Source organism: Oryza sativa, chromosome 3 (assembly GCF_034140825.1).
Source record: "Oryza sativa Japonica Group chromosome 3, ASM3414082v1".
In the NCBI taxonomy this organism is placed as follows: domain Eukaryota; kingdom Viridiplantae; phylum Streptophyta; class Magnoliopsida; order Poales; family Poaceae; genus Oryza; species Oryza sativa.
The window spans coordinates 26,139,500-26,163,098 of record NC_089037.1 but is presented as its reverse complement, the minus strand read 5'-3'; the positions used below and the strand labels follow the sequence as shown (position 1 = coordinate 26,163,098).

The window sequence follows — 23,599 nt, the reverse complement described above, 5'->3', positions numbered from 1 at the left end:
GTCATTGAGTTCTACATTTTTCATAGTTGCATTTGTATTCTTGTTCTGTCGGTGCGTTTTGAAATATTGACTTACATGTTGCTCTTCACTGGGAAAGTTGTACTATGTATATGTGTTATATGGTTGATTTTGGTTAAAATGCACCCTATACATTAGTTAATACTGCTCTTCATTGGGAAATTTGCATGATCCTTTAAAAAAATTGACGACTTTGCACATTTAAAAGATCATGCTGTATATTATATAATTGATTTTAGTTACACAATACTTCAAGATTTTACCACTAAATTTGTATATAGTACTGCTTGTTCACAAAACAAAGGAATTATTCTTTTAATTAGCAACATTCTGAGTTTCTGAATAACTTGAATAATACCTCATTGACATGCCTTAGCAAATTGATTCAATTCAATCACGTGATTATCTATTGTGAAAGACATGACTTGTATTTTGAATGATATCTACATGATCTCTGCCATGCTACTTAAACTATGGGTTGGCCATATAGTTTGTCACTGTATCATTAGAAGTTTACAAGACTAGTCTTCTTGTTCTAGCTGAAATTAACATTCTAGCTTCTACAAATTCCTTTTACATCACATACTTTGTGGTTATTTCTGCATAAAGAGAGGTGTATAATATAACTTGTAGGCTGTAGCCCTGTAAATGTGAAGTACTTTGTGTATGTAAATGATATTATTCTGTTTCCTGGGTTTTGTTATTTTGATGGCATTCTACTGGAAGTATTAATTAGATGAACTGATCAGCTTAATGTCCTGGAAAAACTTATAGGTACTTTACAGTTCATCATATATCATGTGTATGTCTTGAGACATTTTGAAAATCAAACTGCTTTCCCGCTACCTGTTGACAACAGGAGCAAGTGATTAATACGAACTGTATATTGTACATATATATCACTCTGTATACATTACTCTGTTTTGTTGCCATTCGTTGTCTTCTTTGATAATCCTGTCAATTGTCATGGTTCTCTATACCAATCTGAAATAGTGACAAGCCATTATGTTAAACCGCGTGTATATGTGTCATGCATCGGTCCCTTTATCAATAATTTTGGTTTCTGCTTGCCTATCGAGTACAGATTAGATATGCTCGTTTATGTGATGTGTACATTACAAGGATTCAGAGTCCAGTGTTTGTGCTATATCTAATTCAGGTTTCTTAGAGGTGTTTATGCACGTCTTCTGAAGGAACGTATCAATATTCAGTACCTCTGGTTGCCCGCATGTATCTTTGATTCACATGCATGTCCAGTGCTAAACTGCTAATCTGAGATCACCAAATGACATCGCCATCCAATTAATTGTGATTGGGGTTTTACAAATTTTGGCTTGTTTCGATTTGTGACATTGTAAACCTCACCATTTTTTTGGTAATTAAACCAGAATTCTGGCAATACAGGTGTTCCATTCGTAGCCAAAATTTTGGCAATGTTATTTGGTGCTCTATTGTTTGCTTTTACCCAGAATGTTAGCAAGAACACAAATTTGATAACAACAATCCAAATCACAATACTCATTCTATTGCCACTGCCAATTTTTTGGGTTACAAAACAAACGTGCTGCACTCCCCATTTCCAGAATTTCTTGGCAAGTTGGCACACTTCCCTTCTCAGCTTCTTTTCTCTCCGCAAAACACTTAAAGATATGCACAAGTGATGGTATGCCATTTAATATTTGTCATCTTTGTTTCTTGCTCGAAATCTTATATTCACGATGCTTCTTAAAAAGAATTTTCTTTTGTTTATTTACCCACATTAGCGATGATTAGGGTAAAATACTTCCATTTGATAATATAAGACGTATTAGATTTCTACATGATATTCAATATTATACTTTAATTATTAATTTCTTTTATATATACCAATATATTATTATCAACAACTACAAAATTGACATTATATATTTTTTTTCTTTTAAAAAAGGAATATAGTGATACTTTTTAGTAGTTAAAGTTAATTTTTCAATGTTAAATTTACGGAAAACAAGGAGACCTTATATTTTTAAACGGGATATGGAGTAGGACTCTACGCATCCTATACAATACGAACCCGTCGGATTAGATGACCAGAAGCGACAACTACTTGTACGACGAAAAACACAGACACCCCTACTTAATGACCATCAACTTCTTTGTTTGATCGTGCACTTAAAAAAACTATTAATTTTGTCTCATCATTATTGGTTTGCTTTCATTTATTTCACACCCAAACGAAAGAGAACTAACAATATTACTCGGTTCAATAACCGGTAGTGATAGTAGGCGACGCTACTACCGATTCATATTATCCTAGAGCAACACTTTACCGATTCAAAACCCCAGAAGTGATGAGGTTTTCTTATAGATGGAAACAATGCCTCGAAGTAAGGAATGAGCCGCGACCTCGACCGACCTATTATAACTTGGACAAGGAATTTCAATTACACAATAGCAAAGTAGATCTTATACTAAAGATTGAATCCCATGCCTCAAACCATGGCATGGGCTACCCAAGGGCTGGTTTCACTTTCATACCTGGTGCATACCTTGACTTGTCCATCAACAGAGAGTATTGGTGTGAGGAATGAAGCCTGATCCGAGATCTACCTACCCCTGTCACACACCTGTTGCATATCCCCCATATCACAAGATATGATATACACACCATATATATAGGCAGATCTTGGATCAAACTGCATTCCAAACACCTATCTCTCTCAATCACACCTATCTTGATCTATAGCTGCTAGTACATGCACACACACACCATGCATATATGCATATTAAGACGCTAGCTAGCTATCAGCTATTCAGCTGCACGAGGTTACTACTACTATATATATACTGGTCGAGCTAGCTAACAAAAGGCAAAGCTAACGCCTGTACATATGGCCACATGCATGATGGCTGGAGAATATGGAGATAGATCTTTCTTGTGGTCTCACATGCATCGAGGGCTGTGTATGCTCTCATGGCTAAGGCTAACGCTAGGTAGGCTAGCTGCACTCTCTCGTACGTACGGCGTTTCGTTCTGGAAGAATCAAACTCCAGAGTCCAGAGAGGAGGCGGCCGGCCGATGCATGCGTGGGAGTGAGTGCACGGGGAAAAAGAAAAGTGAGCCTTGCGCATGCACCGACCAGAATCCCCCGCGGCGTGCTGTATTGCCGAAGCCCGCAGGTGGGGGCGCCGATGTAATTAAGCCTCATCCCATTGGCTACGTTTTGGTCGGACAATTTGATGTGAGATACTCCCTCCTTTCTAAATTGATATACATATTTCATAGAGTGAAATATATGGCCGGTTCTTAAACTTGTGAGGTGGTGTCACTTAGGTCCGTAAACTTGAAAATTGCATGTTTAGACCCGTGAACTTGGTTTAATGTACCACCCAGTCCAATTGTTCTTTGACCACATTTGACCACCAACATGGCATGCCATGTAAGCAACACTTTTGTGCTTAGCCCCCTCCACATATATCTTCGCACATAACTTGCCCTGACCGGTGCATTTCAACCTAAATCCCCCAAAATATCCCTAAATCGACTAAGGCTTCGACGGTGAGGTTAGTGGAAGGAGGCCAAGAGGTATAGCGGCTGTGGCGGCCTCGGCGGTGAGATTAGCGGCAGGAGACAGCGCAGTGCAGCGGGGTTAGCGGTGGCACAGTGCGGCCGGATTAGCGGCGGGAGGTAGTGCAATGGTAATTGCTAATTAGGACCGCATTTTCTATACATGCAAGAAGAAGAATGAGAGGGAAGAACGATTTGAGGATTTTTTTTGGGGGGGGGGGTTCTGGTGTCACTATATAGCTACAATGAGATATATGCGATGTGTTGTGATGTAGAGGGGGCTGAGAGCAAAAGTGTTACCTACTGGCGGTCAAACCTAATCAAAGGACGTTTGGACCAGGGTGGTACATTAAACCAAGTTCATAGATCTAAACGTGCAATTTTCAAGTTCACGGACCTAAGTGACACTACCACATAAGTTTAGGGACCGGCTATGTATTTCACTCTATGTCATAGGTACACCCAGACCAAGAAAAGCTAATAACTCTCTCATACTATATTTACTCTAGCAACAAACTCAATGCATGCACCATCCCCGCTATTTCCTAGCCAATAGCAAATCAAGATATTGCATATGGGTTATAAATAGTGCATGGATGCATGCATCAATGTCCATTTGCTCCAATACACAAATAACGAATAGACTTAATGAATGAACACAAATATGTAGATCATTTAGGAAAAACCTAAAAAAAAATTATATGTAGATCAATTTGAAATGGAGGGAGTAACACCTTCTGTTGTGCTTTTTTTTTCTTTCCTTTTGCTTTTCCTTGCATTCTTATTTTTGTTTTGAGTAAATTTCACAAAATATGTAGGTACTTTGATCAAATTATTACAAAACTATTCATTTAACACAAATTTTATCACATAGATACATATATAAGGCTAAGATTTAATAATAGAGTTATCACAAATCTACAAATTTTACAGTTTAACTTCCTAAATGTGATGTTAGAATTATAAATGTTGTAGTTTTAATTAACATCGTGCAAAGTATGTAATTTTGTGATAAATTTATTGCTATATCTGTAGTTTGGCGATCTTCCATCTTGAATCTATAATTCTTTGATAAATTTGATCATGAATATGTAGTTCTGTGACACACCTTCAATTTATAGTGTTATGATAGTTTCGTCAAAGTATATGTTGTTTTATGAAATATACTCTTTTGTTTTCTTTGTCAGTTGTGTTTGTAAATTCCACCCCTTAATCTTAATACAAAGATACTAAGTCTTATGCATATTTTAAAAAAACTTATCATCGGTAAAAAAAAAAATCAACCCTTGTCATGTATACCACAACATTCCACTATAGAAGAAAAAACAATAGTAGCTACTACCTCCATCCCAAAATGTAAGCATTTTTAGCTATGAATCTGGACACAACAAATATAATATTGTGTCCAGATTCATAGCTAAAAATGCTTACATTCGGTACGGAGGTAGTAGTAGTTAGCTCTGTACTTCCTCCGTATAAAAAAAACAATTTCATCTAAAAATGGATCTAGACAAACACTAGTTCAGTTTCTCAGAAGTTGATTTTTTTTATAGAACAAATATGATGACACTTTGCACTTTACTTTGACGTACTGCCTATCATTCGTATTGCCAGTTAGGGCTGCTGGGCAGGCCGGAGCCCTGATGGAATCATCTTTTTGGTATGCTTCGCGCGTACATGAACGATATTTGCCTGATAGACGATGATGTACTTGTACTTACAAACTAAATTTATGTGCTCAAAAGAAGTGCTTGAGGTCTTTATGTTTCTTTTCCTTTTTATGATTTGCTGGGTAAAGTTGGGATTTTAGGGGTTTATCCAAGCTTTATTTTTGTCTTGCATTGAAACTCGATGCCTTTGGGATGCATGCCTAGCTTCATTTGGAAAAAGCAAAAGCTAGTGAAGTCTGCTCTAATCATTAGATGCTACACAATACACGAAGATGATCTCTTTTTGAACGAGCAGCCATAGGACGATCATTTATAATATGTTGAATTAAATAGTACCCCTGTCCAGTTTTTAATGTTTGATGCCATTGGTTTTTAGATATATGTTTGGTCATTTGTTTTATTATGAAAATATGTACACCCCCGTTCTAAAATATAAGTATTTTTAGACCTTGACACGGTCTTCGAGATGCTACTTTTACCAACAATATCTATAAAAGTAAGATGTTTTAAATAAAAAGAGTTACATATTATAATAGTTTATTTAATGATAAATCTAGTAACATCAATTTTACATAATTTATCTTTTTTATTTTTTTTGCTATTAATAGTCAAAGTTAAAACTGTTTGATTTGTTGCTATGTTAAAAATGCTTATATATATTTTGGGACGGAGGGAGTAGTTATTATTTCTTTTTGTTATGATTTATTTTATTATTAATGGTATGTACTTTAAACATGACTTATATAATTACACTACAGCAGAAACAACATGTAGATACGGGCTTTTTAGCTTGTAGACACGGTTATAACCGTCTCTATGCCTCCTAGATACAAAGGCATTTCCATTGACCTTGTCTCTACACTATGATACGGTTTTGCTAACCGTCGGTAGACACGGTTAAAACCGTCTCTACATTAATTTTCCATATTTTGTAGACAATAAAAGAATAATCCAATTTCTGGTCCCTAGAGACACATTCACCCATATCTGGCGGTCAAGTTATTAGATACATCAATTGGCCACAATTTTCATGTATACAACCTTTTTTAGAGAATATCAGAAAGATCACAATTCATTTAGCATTAGAAATAACAAACATCAGAGATGACATATTGAAGAAATCACATATATTTCATTCATTGGACTGATAATTTACATTGTACACAAAACCATGAATTGTTCAAGAAACAATGTACATTTTGAACTACAATTCAATTCAACTACAATGCCATAAAACAGATATAGCTCTTTCCTCTAATCAAAGCACACCCTCCGTTCACTACTACGAAAACACTTTTTGCATGCAGGCGAGAAGGATCTTTGCATGCGGTTGCACCAACCGCATGGGCGAGAAGGTCCGCAAAAATCACGCTTTTCACATGCGGCCGGCGCAACCGCATGCGGTCGCTTATATCGGTCGCATGCGAAAATAAATTCAGTAAACAAAAAAACCCGAACCCTAGCCCGCTGCAGGAGCGCTGTATCCCCGCCACACGCCGTCGCCAGCGCCGGATCCGTCGCCCCCGCCGCCCGCCGTCGTCGCCGTCACTGGATCCGTCGTCCACGCCGCTCGCCGTCATCACCGTCACCGAATCGGCCGCCCCTGCCGCCTGTTGTCCACGCCGGCGCTGGATCGGCTACCCTACCGCTCGTCGTCGACGCCGACCACCGGCACCACCGTTCGTGCGAGGGAGGAGCGCCCTTGGCGCCGGATCCGCGTGGAGCGCCGCCACTCGAGGCGGCCGAACCACCCCCGCCGCAGCGGTGGTGAGGAGGGGGAGGGTCGCCTCGTTGTCATCGACGGCGGCGGCGGTGAGGAGGGGATGGCAGTGGTGCTGCCGCCTGCGTCACCGCCCACTAGCCGGATCAATCCGCCACCCCCACCGCGCGCCCGCCGTTTCCTTAGCCGCAGCCTCTCCTTAGGGCGGCGGATCCGGCCCTCCCGAGTGCGGCGCCGCCGGATCCGCCGCCCGTCGAGGCCATCGCCGCCCCTGCTCACGGCCGCCGGCGCACGCTCTCGGAGAGGGAGAGGACAGACCTGTGGAGAGAAAGAGAGAGAGGGGAGAGTAAAATTAAATAATAGAGGGGGAGAGAAAGAGGAGATGGGTTGGAAAAAAATTGAAGTGGTGGGAGGGAAAAGAGAATGGAGGGAGATGAAAAAAATTGGGGTGACATTTTTGCATACGGAACACTTAAGAGGTCCACATGCAAAAATCTATGGTCCGCGTGCAAAAATATGAGAAATTCGAATCGAATTTTATGGTACTAAATCAACTCATGTGAAAAAGTTGTCAAAAACAAAGTTGTAGAAATCTTTAAGATCTACCATTTCTCTTTTGTTTATTTCTTCATCCGAGTTTGATTGAACTATCTAAAATTTGAGTTTTAAAATATAAGAAATTCAAATAATTTTTCGGGTAGTAAATAATTTCAAATGAAAAAGTCATCAACAACAAAGTTGTATAACTCATGCAGATCTATGTTCTGGTCATTTTTCCTATATGACTTTGCTTCAACAATTTGAATTTGAATTTCAAATTATGACAACTTCAAACAATATTTTGAAATACTACATGATTTCAGCTCAAAAAGCCATCAATAATAAAGTTGTATAACTCATCAAGATCTATAGCTTTTATTTTGGTCATTTCTTCATCCGACAAAATAATAATAACATTGTTTACAAAATTTACATATTTCTTTTATGGTTTTATAAACTATAAGAGAGATATGTAAAGTTTGTGAAAATGTTACTATCACTTTGTCGGATGAAGAAATGACCAAAATAAAAGTTGTTGATCTTGATGAGTTTGTTGTTGATGACTTTTTCAGCTGAAATTATTTGGTGCTTCACAATATTATTTGAACTTTTGAAATTCAAATTTTTAATTGATAAAACGAAGTCACAAAAAAATGTCCATAATAATAGCATTAAGAACACAATAAAAAGATAGAGCATGATTTTAGAAACATTTAGGAAAAAGAATCATCCAATTTGGAGTTTATATGAGTGAGATAAACTAGTTTCAAATTTTCAAAATCGATTTTCCCATGCGGGCTCTTAAGTGATTCGCATGCACGTGGGGTCGGCTGCCCTGCCGCCACAAAACCAGGCGGCACAGGAGCGACAGCAGATGGCCAGGCCCCTGCCGAGCATCACCGCCACCGCGGATCGGGATGCGCGAGGCGGCCATGCCACGGCTCACCACATGGAGCGTTGCGCCGGCAGGGGCTGCTCGCCTCCGCGCCGCGCCTGAGGGCCATCCACTTTGCTCACCCCTCGAGGACCGCCTCCGTGCGTGGGGCACACCGCCTGCGCCGCCCCTTCGTCCTGACGTCCTCCCTCTCTGCTAACGCCGCCGTTGTGGACGAGGACGACGCAGTTGCATGAGACACGGTGGTGAACGCAGGCACATAGGATCAAGCACATCGAGTCCGAGCAGTATTTCCATCAACAGCTATTAACCTGTTTGCATCACATCGGTAGTATTTCCATCGGCAGCTGCTCCCAATCCATCTGCTCCCTCCCCTCTCTCTCGTCGTCCCGTGAAATGAAATCGCACCACCATCGCATCGCTTGTTCGATCTCGAGTACTCCCAAAAGCGTGAGGCGTCATTCGTCGCGTGACGCGTCAGTCGATCGATGCGACGACACCCGCAGCGAAGACGAATAGCACGTCGCTGAGGTCCTACGTGTTGACCGCCGACTCGATCTTGGCCAGCGAGGAGGCGGTGGAGCTCAGCTCGGGAGCTGCTGTCCCCGCCGAGCGAGCGCGGGGTGGCGAGCGGCGGAGCAGGGCAATGGAGGAGGCGAACGGCGGCGGGAGCTCGCGGAGGAGGCGAGGCGGCAGCCGACGCCATGCGCGACAATCAGCCCTAGCCCGCGGCCGCGCCTTCCTCCGCTTCGTCGCAGGCGCTGCCTCCGCCGCCGCCTCGCCTCGCCTCGAGCAGCGCGAGCTCCAGCTGCCGCTCGCCTCCTCCACTGCACTGCCCCGTTGCTCGCCTCCCCGCGCTCGCTGCCTCCGCCGCCGCTCGCCTCCTCCGCCGCCGCCGCCTCGCCTCCTCCGCAAGCAGCGCGAGCTCCCGCCGCCGCTCTCCTCCTCCACTGCCCTCCCCCGCCGCTCGCCTCCCCGCGCTCGTTGCCTCCACTGCCGCCTCGCCTCGCCTCGCTGCCACCGTTGCCTCCTCCGCCGCGCTCGCTGCCTCCGCCGTCGCCGACCGCCTGTCCCCGCGCCGTCCTCGCCGCGCGCGCAACGCGAGCCGTGAGAGAGAGAATAAAGAGAGAGGAAGAAGAGAAGAGTATGGCGAGCGGGTCTCACAATTTTTTATTAAAAAAATGTTGACTGGATTGCCACGTGTATGCCACGTTGGACAAAACCGCTCTAAATTGGTTCGAGGGGGGTAATTCGTCCGGTTTACATAGTTGGGGATGAAGAATATCCGGTTTTGTGGTTCAGGGGGTAATTCGAACGACCGCGATAGTTCAGGGGGTTAATTCGTACTTTTTCCTTTAGTTTATTCTTTATACTTTAAACTAGCCAACTTTATATTTGTTGCACTCAGTTTGAACCACCTAGATTCTTTTCCCTAGATATGCACATCTAGCTATGTTATCTTGTATAACTAAAATAATTTGATGGTACAATTAACTATTATGAAGTTAAAAAATGAATTTAAAATACTCCCTATAGGTTGAAGTAGAATATGTTTTGGACAAGACAATATGTCAACTTTAAAATCTTTGACTATAAATAATTTCTAAAATATTTGTGTTAGAAATATGGAGATAAATAGTCTACTTTGATAAAATCATATATCTATTGATATTTTTTAGTCTTATCTATTGATATTTTATATATATTATAATAAAAATAGTAGTCAAAGTTATTTTTTAAGAGACCATGTCCTAGTCGGTATCATCAATTTGGAGGGAGTAATATTTTAAGAATTTTATATACAGAGTGGTTTTTTTAAAAAAACAATCATAGCGCTTAAAAGCTCAAGAAACATGCCTATTACTTCCTCCATTACAAAAATATTGTAGCATAGAATAGATAGATTCGTTGTAACCTAGGGCTGTGTTTGGAGGTGGTTGTTGGGAACCCATCTCTCATGCACGGAAAACGGAGCGGTCCATTAGCACGTGATTAATTAAGTATTAGCTAATTTTTTTTAAAAAAGATGAATCAATATGATTTTTTAAACAACTTTTGTATAGAAACTTTTTGCAAAAAACGTACCGTTTAGCAGTTTGAAACGCGTGCGCACAGAAAGTGTTGGAAACTTGCTCTTGCAAACACACCCCGCAATGTTTGGAAAATGGGTTTGGGATATGATTTTCCACCCTTGAAGGGTATGTTCAAATTTTAGCCATCCATTCATCTAACCCTATTTCACCATATCCCTCCATTCATTTCCATTTCCCAATTCCACCCCTCCTAATCCATTTTCCAAACACACCTTAGGAGGTTTACATCGAAGTTGTAAAATTTAAGACAGAAGACCTAATAGTTTGATCAGATTGTGCTTGATTAAGATTGATTTTAAATATATTTTAAGCAAACAATTTTACTCATGTGAGTAAGAGAAAAAATAAGCCTATAGAGCATGTTTACTTCGCGAAATGAAAATTTTTGGATGTCACATCGGATGTTTGACCGGATATTGGATGGGGTTTTCGGACACGAATGAAAAAAACTAATTTCATAACTCGCCTGGAAACCGCGAGACGAATCTTTTGAGCCTAATTAATCCGTCATTAGTACATGTGGATTACTGTAGCACTTATGGCTAATCATAGACTAATTAGGCTCAAAAGATTCGTCTAGTGATTTCTCTTTTAACTGTGCAATTAGTTTTTCTTTTAATCTATATTTAATACTTTTTATATATGTCCAAAGATTCAATGTGATGTTGTTGGAAATACTTTTAGGGACTAGACGGGGGCCATAATTCAGCGCTCAAGTGCGAGCGTAACATCGTGCAGCCGAAGTGCTAGAGCACCGGAGACGCATTTAATCCACCATCAATATCTATTTTTCGGTGGTAGATTTGACAGATCGATCCCTCGAACCTTCGCTAAGCTAATTCCGCGCCTACTCCACCCGTCACGTGCCTCCGAAGCAAGCAACGGCTCGTTTCGTTTCCTCTCGCGCTCGCCCCCAAAACCCTCGAGATCTCTGCCCTCACTCGCGCAAACCTCCTCCTCCTCCGAAGCTTCGATCCCGACACGCCTCCGCCGCCGCCGCCCGCCGGAGGCGAGCCCGAGATGCGGCCCAACGTCATCACGGAGGTGCGAATTTCTCCCGGTTCCCCACCCCCCAAATTTCCAGTTCCTGCGCGGTTCTCCCCGCGTCCCATCTCCGGATCTGGGCGCCGCTAGCCTCAAATCGCTAGGGAATTCGTTGGTTCGAAGCACTCGTGATGTTGTGGAGAGGGGGACCCCGGGGGATCTAGGTCTTCCGGTGAGAGCTTAGGAGCCCCGCGCCACCATGGTGGTGGTGGTGGGGTAGCGTGGGGGGCTTGGTGTTGTTTTTATGCTGTTAGGGTTTGCGAGGTGCGTGGCGGTTTGAATTGAGCTAGGAATGGGGCGCTTTACATGTTCTGGATGAAATTATGCTGTGGCTTTGTGAGGAGGATTGTTTTCCCTGGGTTTGCTATGCTTGTTTATTAGCTGCAAGGTTTATAGGAAATTGATGGGGTAGCTCTTGGAGCAGGGGCTCTGCAGTACGTATTTGATGGAGATGACATTGGTAAATGTGATGGCTTATAATGTGGTTTATGTTTGTTATTGTGAAATGTGATGCAGGCTGGGATTTCAACTAGGTTGAATCAGTGGTGGGGCAGCATACCATTCATTACATCCGGTGTTATCTTGATATGTGGAGCGATTTATCTGGTGTGCTTGTTGACTGGCTATGACTCCTTTGCCGAGATATGCTTCTTGCCTTCTGTAGTAGCATCACGCTTTCAAGGTCTGTCTCATGCTTACCTTTCCGTTTCTTTTGCAGAGCATAAATCAGGATTGCTTTTATGACACTGAATATCAATTTTGTTCTGAGAGATGAATATATACTTTATGAGCATTCATATTTTGTTAGTGCTCATATGGTTTAATTGTACTGTGGCAAGTCTGAAAAGTGTGAAAGTCAAAATCACACCCATGGATTTAATATGAGAAAACAATCTGTTACATGACATGAATTCATTTTCCATTTATATGCTCTTCTGTAAATATTACCTTATAAAATGTTCGGGAGCACTTAAAAGAACAAAAGAAGACTACAATAGAATTGCCCCTCTTAAAAAAATATGAATACTAAAGAACCTCCAGATTGTGCATTTCTCAATTCAAAATGTCTGATGTGCATGTTCTATATCTTTAGCTTCTTTCTTCCCACCTGTGAATACTATCTCATATTTTTGTTTTTCTTTGGGATATCTAGAACTAATATAGTTTGTATCTACTTCAGTGTACAGGTTCTATACATCTGTTGTATTTCATGGTTCTTTGCTTCATGTGCTATTCAACATGCTGGCCTTGGTACCCTTGGGCACTGAGTTGGAAAGAATTATGGGATCAGTCCGTCTCTTGTTCTTGATGTTTCTTCTTGCTACGACTAATGCGATTTTTCATCTCATCATTGCTTTCTTGGCGGCTTACAATCCGCTCTATCCTCTCCACTTTCTTGTGGATGAATGCTCCATTGGCTTTTCTGGAGTTATATTCTCAATGATTGTCATTGAGACAAGCCTGAGTGGGGTGCAAACTCGAAGGTGCATTGCTTCTTGATGCTAATTGTACATTTTACTCATTTTGATGAATGATTATTCATATGATATTTGATACTTCATTTTATGTAAATTTGGAGGGAACGAGTATACACCTCTATGTTGAAAATGCTTGCATTTCATAACGTTTTTATTCATGCATAAAATAAATGTTTAACCTGTTTTCCGAAGTGTTGAAATTTGATAACATGTTGTATGATAATGTCGTAGCACTATTTGGCTAGTTTAGACATGCATATGCTTAGTTCAGCATTGTATTTAGCAACGTCTGTTGCTTTTTTATTTGCCAGCTGTGACTAAGCCAGGAGAATTACTCTGTTACAAGGGACATATCTACTGCTAACTCATATATTAGATCATTAGATGGAATTATGCATTCACCAACATGAACTGTTTGGCAAGGGATAGATGGATCACATCTTATGGGTTTAGTTAGAGAAGATGGGAACACAAACATACAATTTTGTACATTGGGGATTTGGATGGTTTATTCATAAAAATGCTCATTTGAGTCTCTGATATCCATAAACCTGATCATGACTGCACTCAAATGCGAATTTGCACTATTATTTCGAGCAAATCCTTCTCTTGTCTTTTCTCACCATTGATACAATGGCAAGAACCTTTTTTTTTTTTAAAAAAAAACTAGTATCTAGGAAGGTTTAATTCAGAATTTCTGGAAGTTTAGAAAGAATTTATCCTTTTTCCTACTTGTATGTCCATTAATGGTCTTTATTGTTTTTTCAACTTACTGAAAGTTATTAGTTCTTTCTATTTTTATACAATGACATTTTTCCTTGATGTCTTATTCACAGTGTCTTTGGCCTCTTCAATGTTCCTGCAAATTGGTAATCGCTCTATGCATCTATTTTTGTTCTCAATTTCTTATTTATTGGATAGTCTTACAAAGAAATGTTTCAAATGTGCACAATATCAGGTATGCGTGGATTTTGCTGGTTCTCTTTCAGTTTCTGGCAAGCAATGTTTCGTTGCTGGGCCACCTGTGTGGCATCTTGTCAGGGTTTGCATGTTTGTCCCTTTTACCCATTATTTATGAAGCCTTAATGAACTGCATTAGTTATTATCATATTCCTTGCTAATCATTATTGTTATTTCCATCAGATACTTATGGGCTGTTCAACTACTTGCTTCCTGGACCATCATTTTATTCTTCTATTGAGGGCTTGTCAGTGCTAGTAAGTTTTGAACAATGATTTAAGTTGTCTTGTTATGTCATTGTTCATGTAACTTAGGGAGATGCTTCTTCTATGATGCTTATTCTCTTGAGATATTGGATATCAGTCTGTTTGTGTAAGGCGTCCTGGCTTCATTCTGTGTACTGGAGGGACTACATATGGCCAGCTTCCTACATTTTCTAACACATCTACTGCACCAAGGTATTTTAGATATTATTTCCATATTGATATTGATTTCAATTTATTCATAGGACTAATGTATTAAATCCTTGATTTGCAGCGCTCTGATTAATGCAAATTTCTTAAGAAATATTTCTTCATGGATACCAAGCAGGCAGACAACCACCACTCAGGGGAATACTCAGGTGAATATAAAGAAATCATGGATGCCTTTTATTGTTTTACTGTACTCATCTTTGCAAGTATAAATTTTCTGTTGATGTACTGATGACATGGGCAGAGGACAAAAAATGTAGCAGTAATTGATTTTGTTGTGAATTTTGTACAACATGATTCAGATGTGTATTCCTTTTTGATAGAAACACTAGTTACAGTTGTTAGTACATGGATTCTTAAAAGATGATTTCAAAGGTTATAGTTGTATACTAGTAGCTCTGTTCCTACTTTCATAGACTGCATTTTGGTTCTCGATCAATTATGTTTTTTGAAACCTCTATCCTGGTTTTTCGGGTAGTTGACTTTATCCCCTTTATGATAGTTCAATTCAAGTTTATAGCAGTTCTCTTTTGTTTTGTTTGTGCACACTGGGGTGATGCTCTTCCAAGAAAATATATGTGCCTAAGCTCACTGGATTGTTTGTTTTCATTTGCTCAATACTTTGCATGGATCTGAACATTATATCCCAGAAATATGTGTTGAGATGAACACCATACTGAATATTCTCTTATAGGAACAAGATCCCAGGTTTCCAGGGAGAGCACGGACACTTAGTTCTGCTGGAACTGAACCAACTGCAAGGGAGGCAAGTGCAAATTTGCATGCTAGCTTGTTGGATAGCACAACTCCAAGTGATCCGCTTACGAGTTCACAGTAATGCATTTTCTACTTGGCATTTCTTTAATACGGTAGACATCTGGTGAATATCACCTATGCATTGGAACCAGAAGCTCATATGAAGCCTGAATAACTTGAATATACAAAACGATCTTTTCTAAAACAGTACTTAATAGTTTAAATAAATAATTGGTTTGGTCATTGGTACTCCATAGCATTTTGTTGGAGCACCTTCTGTTGTGTTCTTTTTCTATATCAGACTAAACATTTTGTTAGCTCTAATTAGCATTTACCAAGTTCTGTTTCTTTAGTCAGTTTGAATGTTTGCATTATGCAATTAGCACTATTCGTCCCAGTAATAAGTCCCTGTTCAATTAGTTAGTAAAATGATATGTTTTGCAAAGGTAAGCTCAAAGTTTTGAAATTCCGCACTACACAGGTGAGAACTGAGCAGTGCTCAAGTGATCCTTGCTTGGCTAGTGCACCACCTCAAGTTCTGCTCAATGGAAGCTACCCAAATTGAGCTTGGTTCAGATGCATTCATGGTTGATTTATCATTAATAGGCTAATCTTGCTATACGAAATTGTAATTCTTGAAATAGTGTACTTAAAATCAAACTCCATAAATCTCGCCGCAAACTTGCAGTATCCAAAGAAGAGTATGATATAAAAGGTGGAGATACCAAAAAAATAAGCTTATGATGACTCAAATTTGCATGCAAATGATTTCCAAGACCCCAGATCGTGCCAATTGGTACCCTCAATTCAGGATTGTTGTTAGGGCTCATAATAGGAACAGTTGGTATTCATTTCTGGTTATAATCTTTTAGAATATATTGGCTTTGATTTTGAACTCAAGGCAGACTTGGGATATGCACACTTTCCTTTTGAGTTGAGTTAATTTCGAGCATATCAAGAGAAGCGCATAAACTTTGACTTCTTGCCCACAAACATGAGTCATCTAACACAGCCTTCTTGGGATAAAAAAAAAACTTATTTTGATGCAAATAGTCACTTACAGGATTAGGGAGCTTTCTGGAATTGCAGAATTCCTGGTGCAGGATTGAATAATTAAAATGCTTTGTTTGAATTTTCTGCCAATGTTATGATCAAAGAACATATCAAGTATTTCTCAAATAATGCAAAATAAAAAAGAGAAGTACTGAGACACTTCATAAAACAAGGCTTGTCAGGTAAAAAAAAAAATCGACACTTGATTTTTTTTGGCTAGAATTGGGTAATCTGGTGGGAACCAGCTGGTTCCTGCTGGTTATTCTAGCTTTCACAGGATAGGTTTTTTGTTGTTGTTCAGCAATTATATATGTTGTCCTAGTGCCTATAAGCGTTCATCTCATTTGATAGCTACAACTAATATTGTCAGTTTTATCCAGTTAGTGATTTATGCCTTCTAAAATGATTAAATATTTAATGCTTATACTAATTCAATAAAATGACCCATCCCAAAAAAGAAAAGAATCGATGCAATGACGCTAATGGAGTTGGCATCCTTTTTAGTACTGCTGTAATTTCAATTTCTTCTCTGACATTTGAGATAGCTATTAACTCAGGTAATGGTTTACTTCCACAGAGTTAAAGGATATTTATAATCAGAAGTCACCCTATATACTGTTATGAGATTTATGACTTAATCCTTACCATGATATCATCTACTTGCACTTCATAAACAATGTCTCATGTTTTATGTAAGATGCCCCTGAGAAGCCAGTCACTGGCTTATGTGAACTTTCTGATAGTGATATATGAGAAATATCAAGCAAAACCATCCTTAAGATTTAAGAACTGTGACACTTCTAATACGAGAATAAACCTAGTTGTTTTGTAGTTCTTACTTCTGGTTTTCCATTACAATAGGCATCCAGCAGCAAACACAGTCAGAGCTGATGCAACTGTAGCAGCTGACCAGGTTCTGTGTTATGTACCTTTTAATGATTTAGTATTGGATGTTGATATTGATTTAATCATGATAATTGACTATCTTTTGCAGGTTGATACATTTGATGAAGAACTTAAGAAGCTGGTTGGAATGGGCTTTGAAAAGGTAATTAATGCCCTGTCCTAGGATGAGATTCTCCTAGCAATCGCCTTATTTCACTTGTGCTAGTTCACTTATCATGCCCAACTCAGCAGTTTTAGCCATGCTAAATTTGGAGCAAAGAAGTAAAACAAATGGACAATTTGTTCTCGATACTCATCTATCTGATTAAATAGTTGTCAGATTTTCAACTAATTGCGTTGATGGCCATGTCAGACTCTATTAATGTTGGGAAAATCTGAATCCTTATTGATGTAAAATCTGAATCTTAATCAGAAAAGAACAGGACCTATGTCAGACACTATTATTGTTGGGAGACTCTAGCTGAAAGTTATGTCGCATGGTTTCATAAGAGCCCACAAATTATTTCAGCTATACACTAGGTATTTGTGTTGTCCATATGGCCACAGAAAGCCTTCCACTGATGTATTGGTTACCTTGCTGCAGACTCAAGCTGAAGTTGCTCTTGCTGCTGCCGATGGAGATCCAAATGTTGCTATTGAGATTCTCATGAGTCAGCAGGTTTGTCTTGATATTTTACTAATTTATTCATTTGTTGTTTAATATGGTTCATCCTGACATTATTAAGGTTTTGTTTGTTGCTTTGTCCTTATTCCTAGGGTTAAAGGTTTCAACATCACTGATAGCAAGCGATGGAGGCTCAATTTTAGGGTGTAGATTCTGGTTAGTAAAATTCAAGAATGGACCATTCTGGGCAATTGTTTTTGCCAACATGGTTATATTGAAGATGCCCTTAATTGTGCTTCTATGAAGGTCAAAACTACAGTTAACAATGACAATAGTTGCATTGAAGGCTGTTTCTTGATGTATTAGTAAAACAGTAATTGATGCTCGGGGCGCTCATTTTGTTGGCAGATCTTCACAATTGCTATTTGGCAATATGTCTAGCTAGACAATAAAGCTTTTACAAAGGAAAAAAAAATCGGTGCATACTTACAATTGATTCATCTTGAGCCAACGGAGCAGGAGAAGGGGGGCCGTTTGGTTTGCTACCATTTTCAACCCTACTAAATTTTGGCAATGGCAAACATTGTTTCAATGGCTAAAGCACGAGCCTCCAATCTTGTTTACATATGTGCTAGAATTTGTTCAGATCGGTGATGTGCGCTAGAATCTTGTTTAGACCCCCCATATAGGTGTAAAAGTCTCAAATTGGATATGCTCCCAGGTCCCTATTATTCATACTGTGCGCTGGTTTGGAGCGCCCCAGGGACTGCTTGTCCAATGTGTTTACAATCTTCTGATATTGCAGAAGATTGAGCACCTTTTCGTTCAATGTGCTTGCAATCTTCTCAACCGTGTATGGCACCTGATGAGTGATGATGGGACTGGACGGGAGTGGTTTTTGAGCTGCCTGGCGAATCTGGGTATGGATCTTAGTGGTGGCTGCAGGGTAGGCTGCGTTTTCGGCTGAGCTACAGGAACGCTTTTGACTCGGGTTTCATGCTCGGGGTGTTTGATCAGAAGTATCGGCCGGCTGAGCGGCTCTCCTGCGACATCCGCGAAGAGGTTGGCGTCTGGAGGGAGGCAGGGTTGTTTAAAATCTGTAACGGCTGAAATGCTGTAAAGTAGAGAATCTCAGCCGAGTTTCCTGGTTTGACAGCTCTGTCGATGTTTGTAACAACACAAATTTTACCCTTCAATCTTAATAAGATTTGGCCGACCTGGCAAAAATATAGAGCACCCAAGGGCCAAATAATATACAGCATAGTCTATCCAAGTGCCAAATAATCTCATGGGCTTTTATCCAATCTAATTCACTTTAGTAGGATTCACAAGAGATTCAATCATCAGTTTGTAGATGGCTGCATGCATTTGAGAATTTTTGAACAGAAATCAAGCATATCAAATCAAATGTTTCTGGTCTGAAAATATAATACAATATTAAACTATTAAAAATAGCTTCCATAGTAAACAAATTACAAATGTTGACATCATGATCTCGAGCCATATCATTCAGTTGAAATGATACTAAACTTGACTACTAAGATTTATTGCTAAACCATGTTACATTGTGCAACGGAAAAAAAAATTGATCTACAAATTACAGGTCATTCTTTGTTCAGCACTCTTGGCACCTTGATGTATGGATCATCATAGCTTGGGACAGACTCTATTATGGCATCTCTGCGGTGATGAAAAAAAATAGTGTTCATCACATGACAATAGTCTAACGGAAGACATGGCTAGAGTTATTTGTTTACTACCTGTTAGTAAATGTTTCAGGCCTGTCTTCTCTCAATGAATTACCTGCCGCAGTACCTGTGGACAAGACAGTCAAGCGCAAAGCAGGTAACAGTAACACACTGCAGTGGTAGGACGACATAACTAATGGAAACAATATGTAGTAGGACATTTGTGCAAAGATGCAATGTAGTGAAGAGTAAGTCTATACAGTAATTTTCTTGAAAGCAAACCAAATATGTGTATGAAAGCATTGAAATACTGAACTAAAGTTAATTAATGAAGAACGCCAATAGAACACTCAGAACTCAGAAGACTCGCTGTCTTGTTTTGTTGCATATCATAACTCAAAATTCATTTTTCAAACCATAAGTAATTGGTTGTGTTATCCCTCTTATTTGGTTCTTTGATTTCAGGTGTGTAGCATGTAGCATAATTCAAGTAAAATGACAGGGATTAAAATGCAAACCATGCGTGCGGTCAAATGCAGCACTAAAAAGTGAAGCATGCATAAACACGTCAAGATTCCAAAACCATATGTATAAAAAAAAACATTAGTTAGTTGCATTGCTCAGTTATGAAATAACTCTACTCTGATAGTCAAATCAAGAAAGATAGTGTATCACGACCTAGACGATTGCACAAAACTGAACTGTATCAAGAATGAAGCAAATGGCTAACTGCCAGTTGAACTACAAACCTCTACTTTGTAATAGGCTAATAGCTAACTGAGTTACTCTGAGTCATTTTACCAAATCATATGATAGGACCAAACAAGCAATAGTTCAAGATGATATGCAAAGATCAGGACGAATACCAGCTCTAAGTGAAGGCTCAACAGATTCAAGATCGACGGCTTGAAGTTGCCCAAACCTGTAACGACAATAAAAAAGTAAGGAAAGAAGATTTATAATTGTATTAAACGCGATGCATGAACATAAGTTTACTTCTGTGCTCCAAGGTTCTTCTCAATACAAGTATAACCTCATCACAGCACATACAACACCACAAGGATTTATCACATGTCTCTCTGATCATCCCACAAACTTAAGATATAGCAACAAGAACCATCCTATTTGCCATGAACACCATATGATGTTCTAGTTACTTTGTTATGAAATAACAATCCGATGTTCTAGTAACCATCCTAGCCTAATCTGCATTACTTTGTTATTACAGACTCTTATCTGCTCCAAACTTGCGAACTTCAAAGTACTGAAAACCAAATATCTGAATTACGCATAGGGAGGAACAGAAACAAATTACCAATCCACCACCTGCCGAATCTTCGGCGCGAACTCCTCAGCCTACCAGGCGAGAGCACACACAGGCACAACAAGCAAAGCATCATCAGCCTCCGTCACAGAGAGTTTCTTCTCATCGAGAGACAAGAGAGATAGAGAAGTGTGCTGACCTCTTCCGGCGAGAGAGAGATGCGTGCCGCGTTGGCGAGGCGGGGCAGGTCCGGCGGCTCGAGAGCCCCACTCCCTGCCGCCGCCGCCGCCGCCGGGATACCGGGCGTCACGTAGGGAGGTGAGGAGGAGAGGGAACGCCGCCGCAGCAGCAACCATTGGTTCCTCGCAGACTGGTTCCGCGGCGGCGCGGCCCAGCGGAGCCTCGGGATGGCCGAGGCGGCGGCGGAGAGCATGGCCGTCGTCCGCGGCTACCTCCGGCGAAGGATTCGAGGAACAGACTCCGGCGGCGGCGGCGGCTTCTGGGTCTCTCGGATTTGGGCCGGGGAGGATTATCCACTGCTACTATCCTGCCCTTCCATCTGCACCGTCAGATCTTGTATCTACGGCTGAGATTGGGGATGCGCAACATTCGCACTCCAAAACCATAGGAGAAGCAACATTTGTTCATTTACTCCCATCCCCGGCACAGGAATCCCTTCAAAATTGGTTAGTGCCCCCCAAAGGCATTTCTAGAACGAGAAGTAGGGGCATGTTTGGAACAGCTTCAGCTCCAACTCTATCTTTTCTGGAGCTGGAGCTCAGCCAAACAGTTTCAGCTTCACCTAAAATAGGAGCGAAGCTAGGTGGAGCTCTCTCACAAAATAAACTAGAGTGGTGGAGCTGGGTTTAGATAGCTCCACAACTCTACTTCAGACCTAACTCCATCCGACTCACGTATGACTGTGTCGAACCAACCAATCACGAAGTTCATTGTCATTCAAGTGGGCCCAGTTGAAAACAAATTTGTACGTGTGCAGGTCGGAGTCATACATATAGTAATTATGTTCTAGAACTCATAAAATGCACAAAAATTCTAAGGAGATTTTGAAGAATCAAAATGGATGCATGAAGAGTTGACAACGAAGGAAAGGTTCATATTTGCTGGAAAGTCCGGGCTAGTCTAGTATTTTTATGTTGTGGGTTGGAAATTCTGGATATTGAGAGTTAATTTTGAATCTCCAAATTGAAAGCTTGGCTATGTTTGAAAGCTAGTTTAAATTTTGCTTCTTTTTTTTGCCGCATATGAAACGAGAAATGACATTACCGATTAGTTAAGTATTAACTATTATAAACTTAAAAAAATAAGTTTGTTTAATTTTCTAAAAGAAACTTCCATATAAAAAATATTTACAAAAAAGAACGTACATTTAGCAATTTCAAAAGCATATTCATGGTAATCGAGGGGATTGTAAAACTAAATAAATAAGGTTTCAATCACAGCCTAAATTAAAACTGTAAGGAGGAAAATGTAAGATGGAATTTCAGTAGTTAACAATTTGGAATTAATAACTTGGTTCAATCAACAAAGGCTGTGTTTAGATCCAAAATTTGGATCCAAACTTCAGTACTTTTCCATCACATCAACCTGTCATACACACACAACTTTTCAGTCACATCATCTTCAATTTTAACCAAAATCCAAACTTTGGATCTAACTAAACACAGCCAAAGTATTGAGTATACCACAGCTTAAAGTTTGAACTTAAAAATTTGGAATTCATTTCTTTTAGTGTTTAAGTAGGCAAGTAGGGAGCATATCAATTCCCACTTCTAAAGCAATGTTCAAAACAAAGGAGTGGCCATACTTAATCTGTTTCTACCTTTATGTCAAAGTAGCCATGATGACCATCAGTAGTTTAATGGCCTAGATCACTATATGTGCCATCATTTGGCTATTAGCTCATTTTTTTAAAACAAAATTATATGAACATCGCCTACATTTAAGGGTCGGCTGTATCTAGAATAAATTACAACATGACTTTTTTATGCAAGGAAAAATCATTAGGATGAAGTCCTACTTGTAATATAAAACATATGCTTTTATTGTTTATGAATTAGGGTTAAGTATCTACAGACATCTTAATTTTCATAATTAACATCGATAACATGAGCTCCTTGAATGAATTGTACTATGTCATTTGAAGCTCTCAGCTCGTAGATATGGTACTGTCTTCAATCGCTTTTGAACTGTCAAAAAGTTTTAACTTTTTCGTCAAAGTAACTTGCATGCATGTGTTTCCTCGAATTCCAAATGTAGAAGAACTTCTTAATTACCTTTCGTCTTTCCTCCCCGTTTGTGATTGCTAACCAGTCCTCCTATATGTTAACTCAAACAAATGATTCATCTTTTTTTACTGCAATATACATGAAGAAAAATAAAATCATTCGAGTTTTTTTTTGTTGTAGTATAGAAATACTATGTAAAAACAACTTATATTATAATTAGGATCAGAGAAAATATCTTATACTTTTATGGGTCTTTGCGAGGTCAACAAAGCTTTCGTCGTGCAAGCTAATTGAGTAACGAAACACTTTCTGAATGAAAATAATTGCTGGTAATGATGACTATTTACAAGTAAAAAATGCTCCTCGAAGTGGAACTGTGGAAGAAATGTTTTAAGTAGTACTTCCTCCGTTTATAATATAAAACGGAGCGAGAAACTGAAAAGGCACTAGATTTTTCTCAGCTATTTCAGATTATTAGTGTGGATTATTTGTTTCACATCTCTATATATATATATATATATATATATATATATATATATATATATATATATATATATATATATATATATATATATATATATATATATAAACTACTTTTGGTGTGTGTATTGCATTCTTTAACAATGAAAAACAACACGTTGTCC

At 39.5% G+C, this 23,599-nt stretch overlaps 2 protein-coding genes across 3 annotated transcripts; one reads left to right on the top strand and one right to left on the bottom strand.

Annotated features, from left to right (window-relative positions):
• Positions 1 to 11,279: 11,279 nt before the first annotated feature.
• Positions 11,280 to 18,247, top strand: LOC4333592 (rhomboid-like protein 15). 2 transcript variants are annotated; one of them, NM_001418388.1, is made up of 13 exons: positions 11,280 to 11,527; positions 12,044 to 12,209; positions 12,708 to 13,011; positions 13,842 to 13,874; positions 13,964 to 14,055; positions 14,149 to 14,222; positions 14,329 to 14,423; positions 14,503 to 14,587; positions 15,133 to 15,272; positions 17,109 to 17,160; positions 17,242 to 17,295; positions 17,737 to 17,811; positions 17,910 to 18,247. In NM_001418388.1, exons 1-13 carry the CDS (start codon positions 11,504 to 11,506, stop codon positions 17,913 to 17,915), a joined length of 1,200 nt encoding a protein of 399 aa, NP_001405317.1. In that variant the 5' UTR covers positions 11,280 to 11,503; the 3' UTR covers positions 17,916 to 18,247. The 2 variants fall into 2 exon arrangements, 1 of the variants encoding a protein (NP_001405317.1); XR_001544833.2 differs by having other exon boundaries at positions 11,364 to 11,527; positions 15,133 to 15,204; positions 17,910 to 18,164.
• Positions 18,248 to 19,121: 874 nt separating this feature from the next.
• On the bottom strand, positions 19,122 to 21,240 carry LOC4333591 (glutamyl-tRNA(Gln) amidotransferase subunit C, chloroplastic/mitochondrial-like). Its single transcript, NM_001418389.1, has 5 exons — positions 20,909 to 21,240; positions 20,761 to 20,801; positions 20,312 to 20,367; positions 19,518 to 19,572; positions 19,122 to 19,437 (listed from the first exon to the last, which is right to left on the bottom strand). The coding sequence occupies exons 1-5, from the start codon at positions 21,140 to 21,142 to the stop codon at positions 19,362 to 19,364; spliced, it is 462 nt and encodes a 153-aa protein (NP_001405318.1). The 5' UTR covers positions 21,143 to 21,240; the 3' UTR covers positions 19,122 to 19,361.
• Positions 21,241 to 23,599: the final 2,359 nt, after the last annotated feature.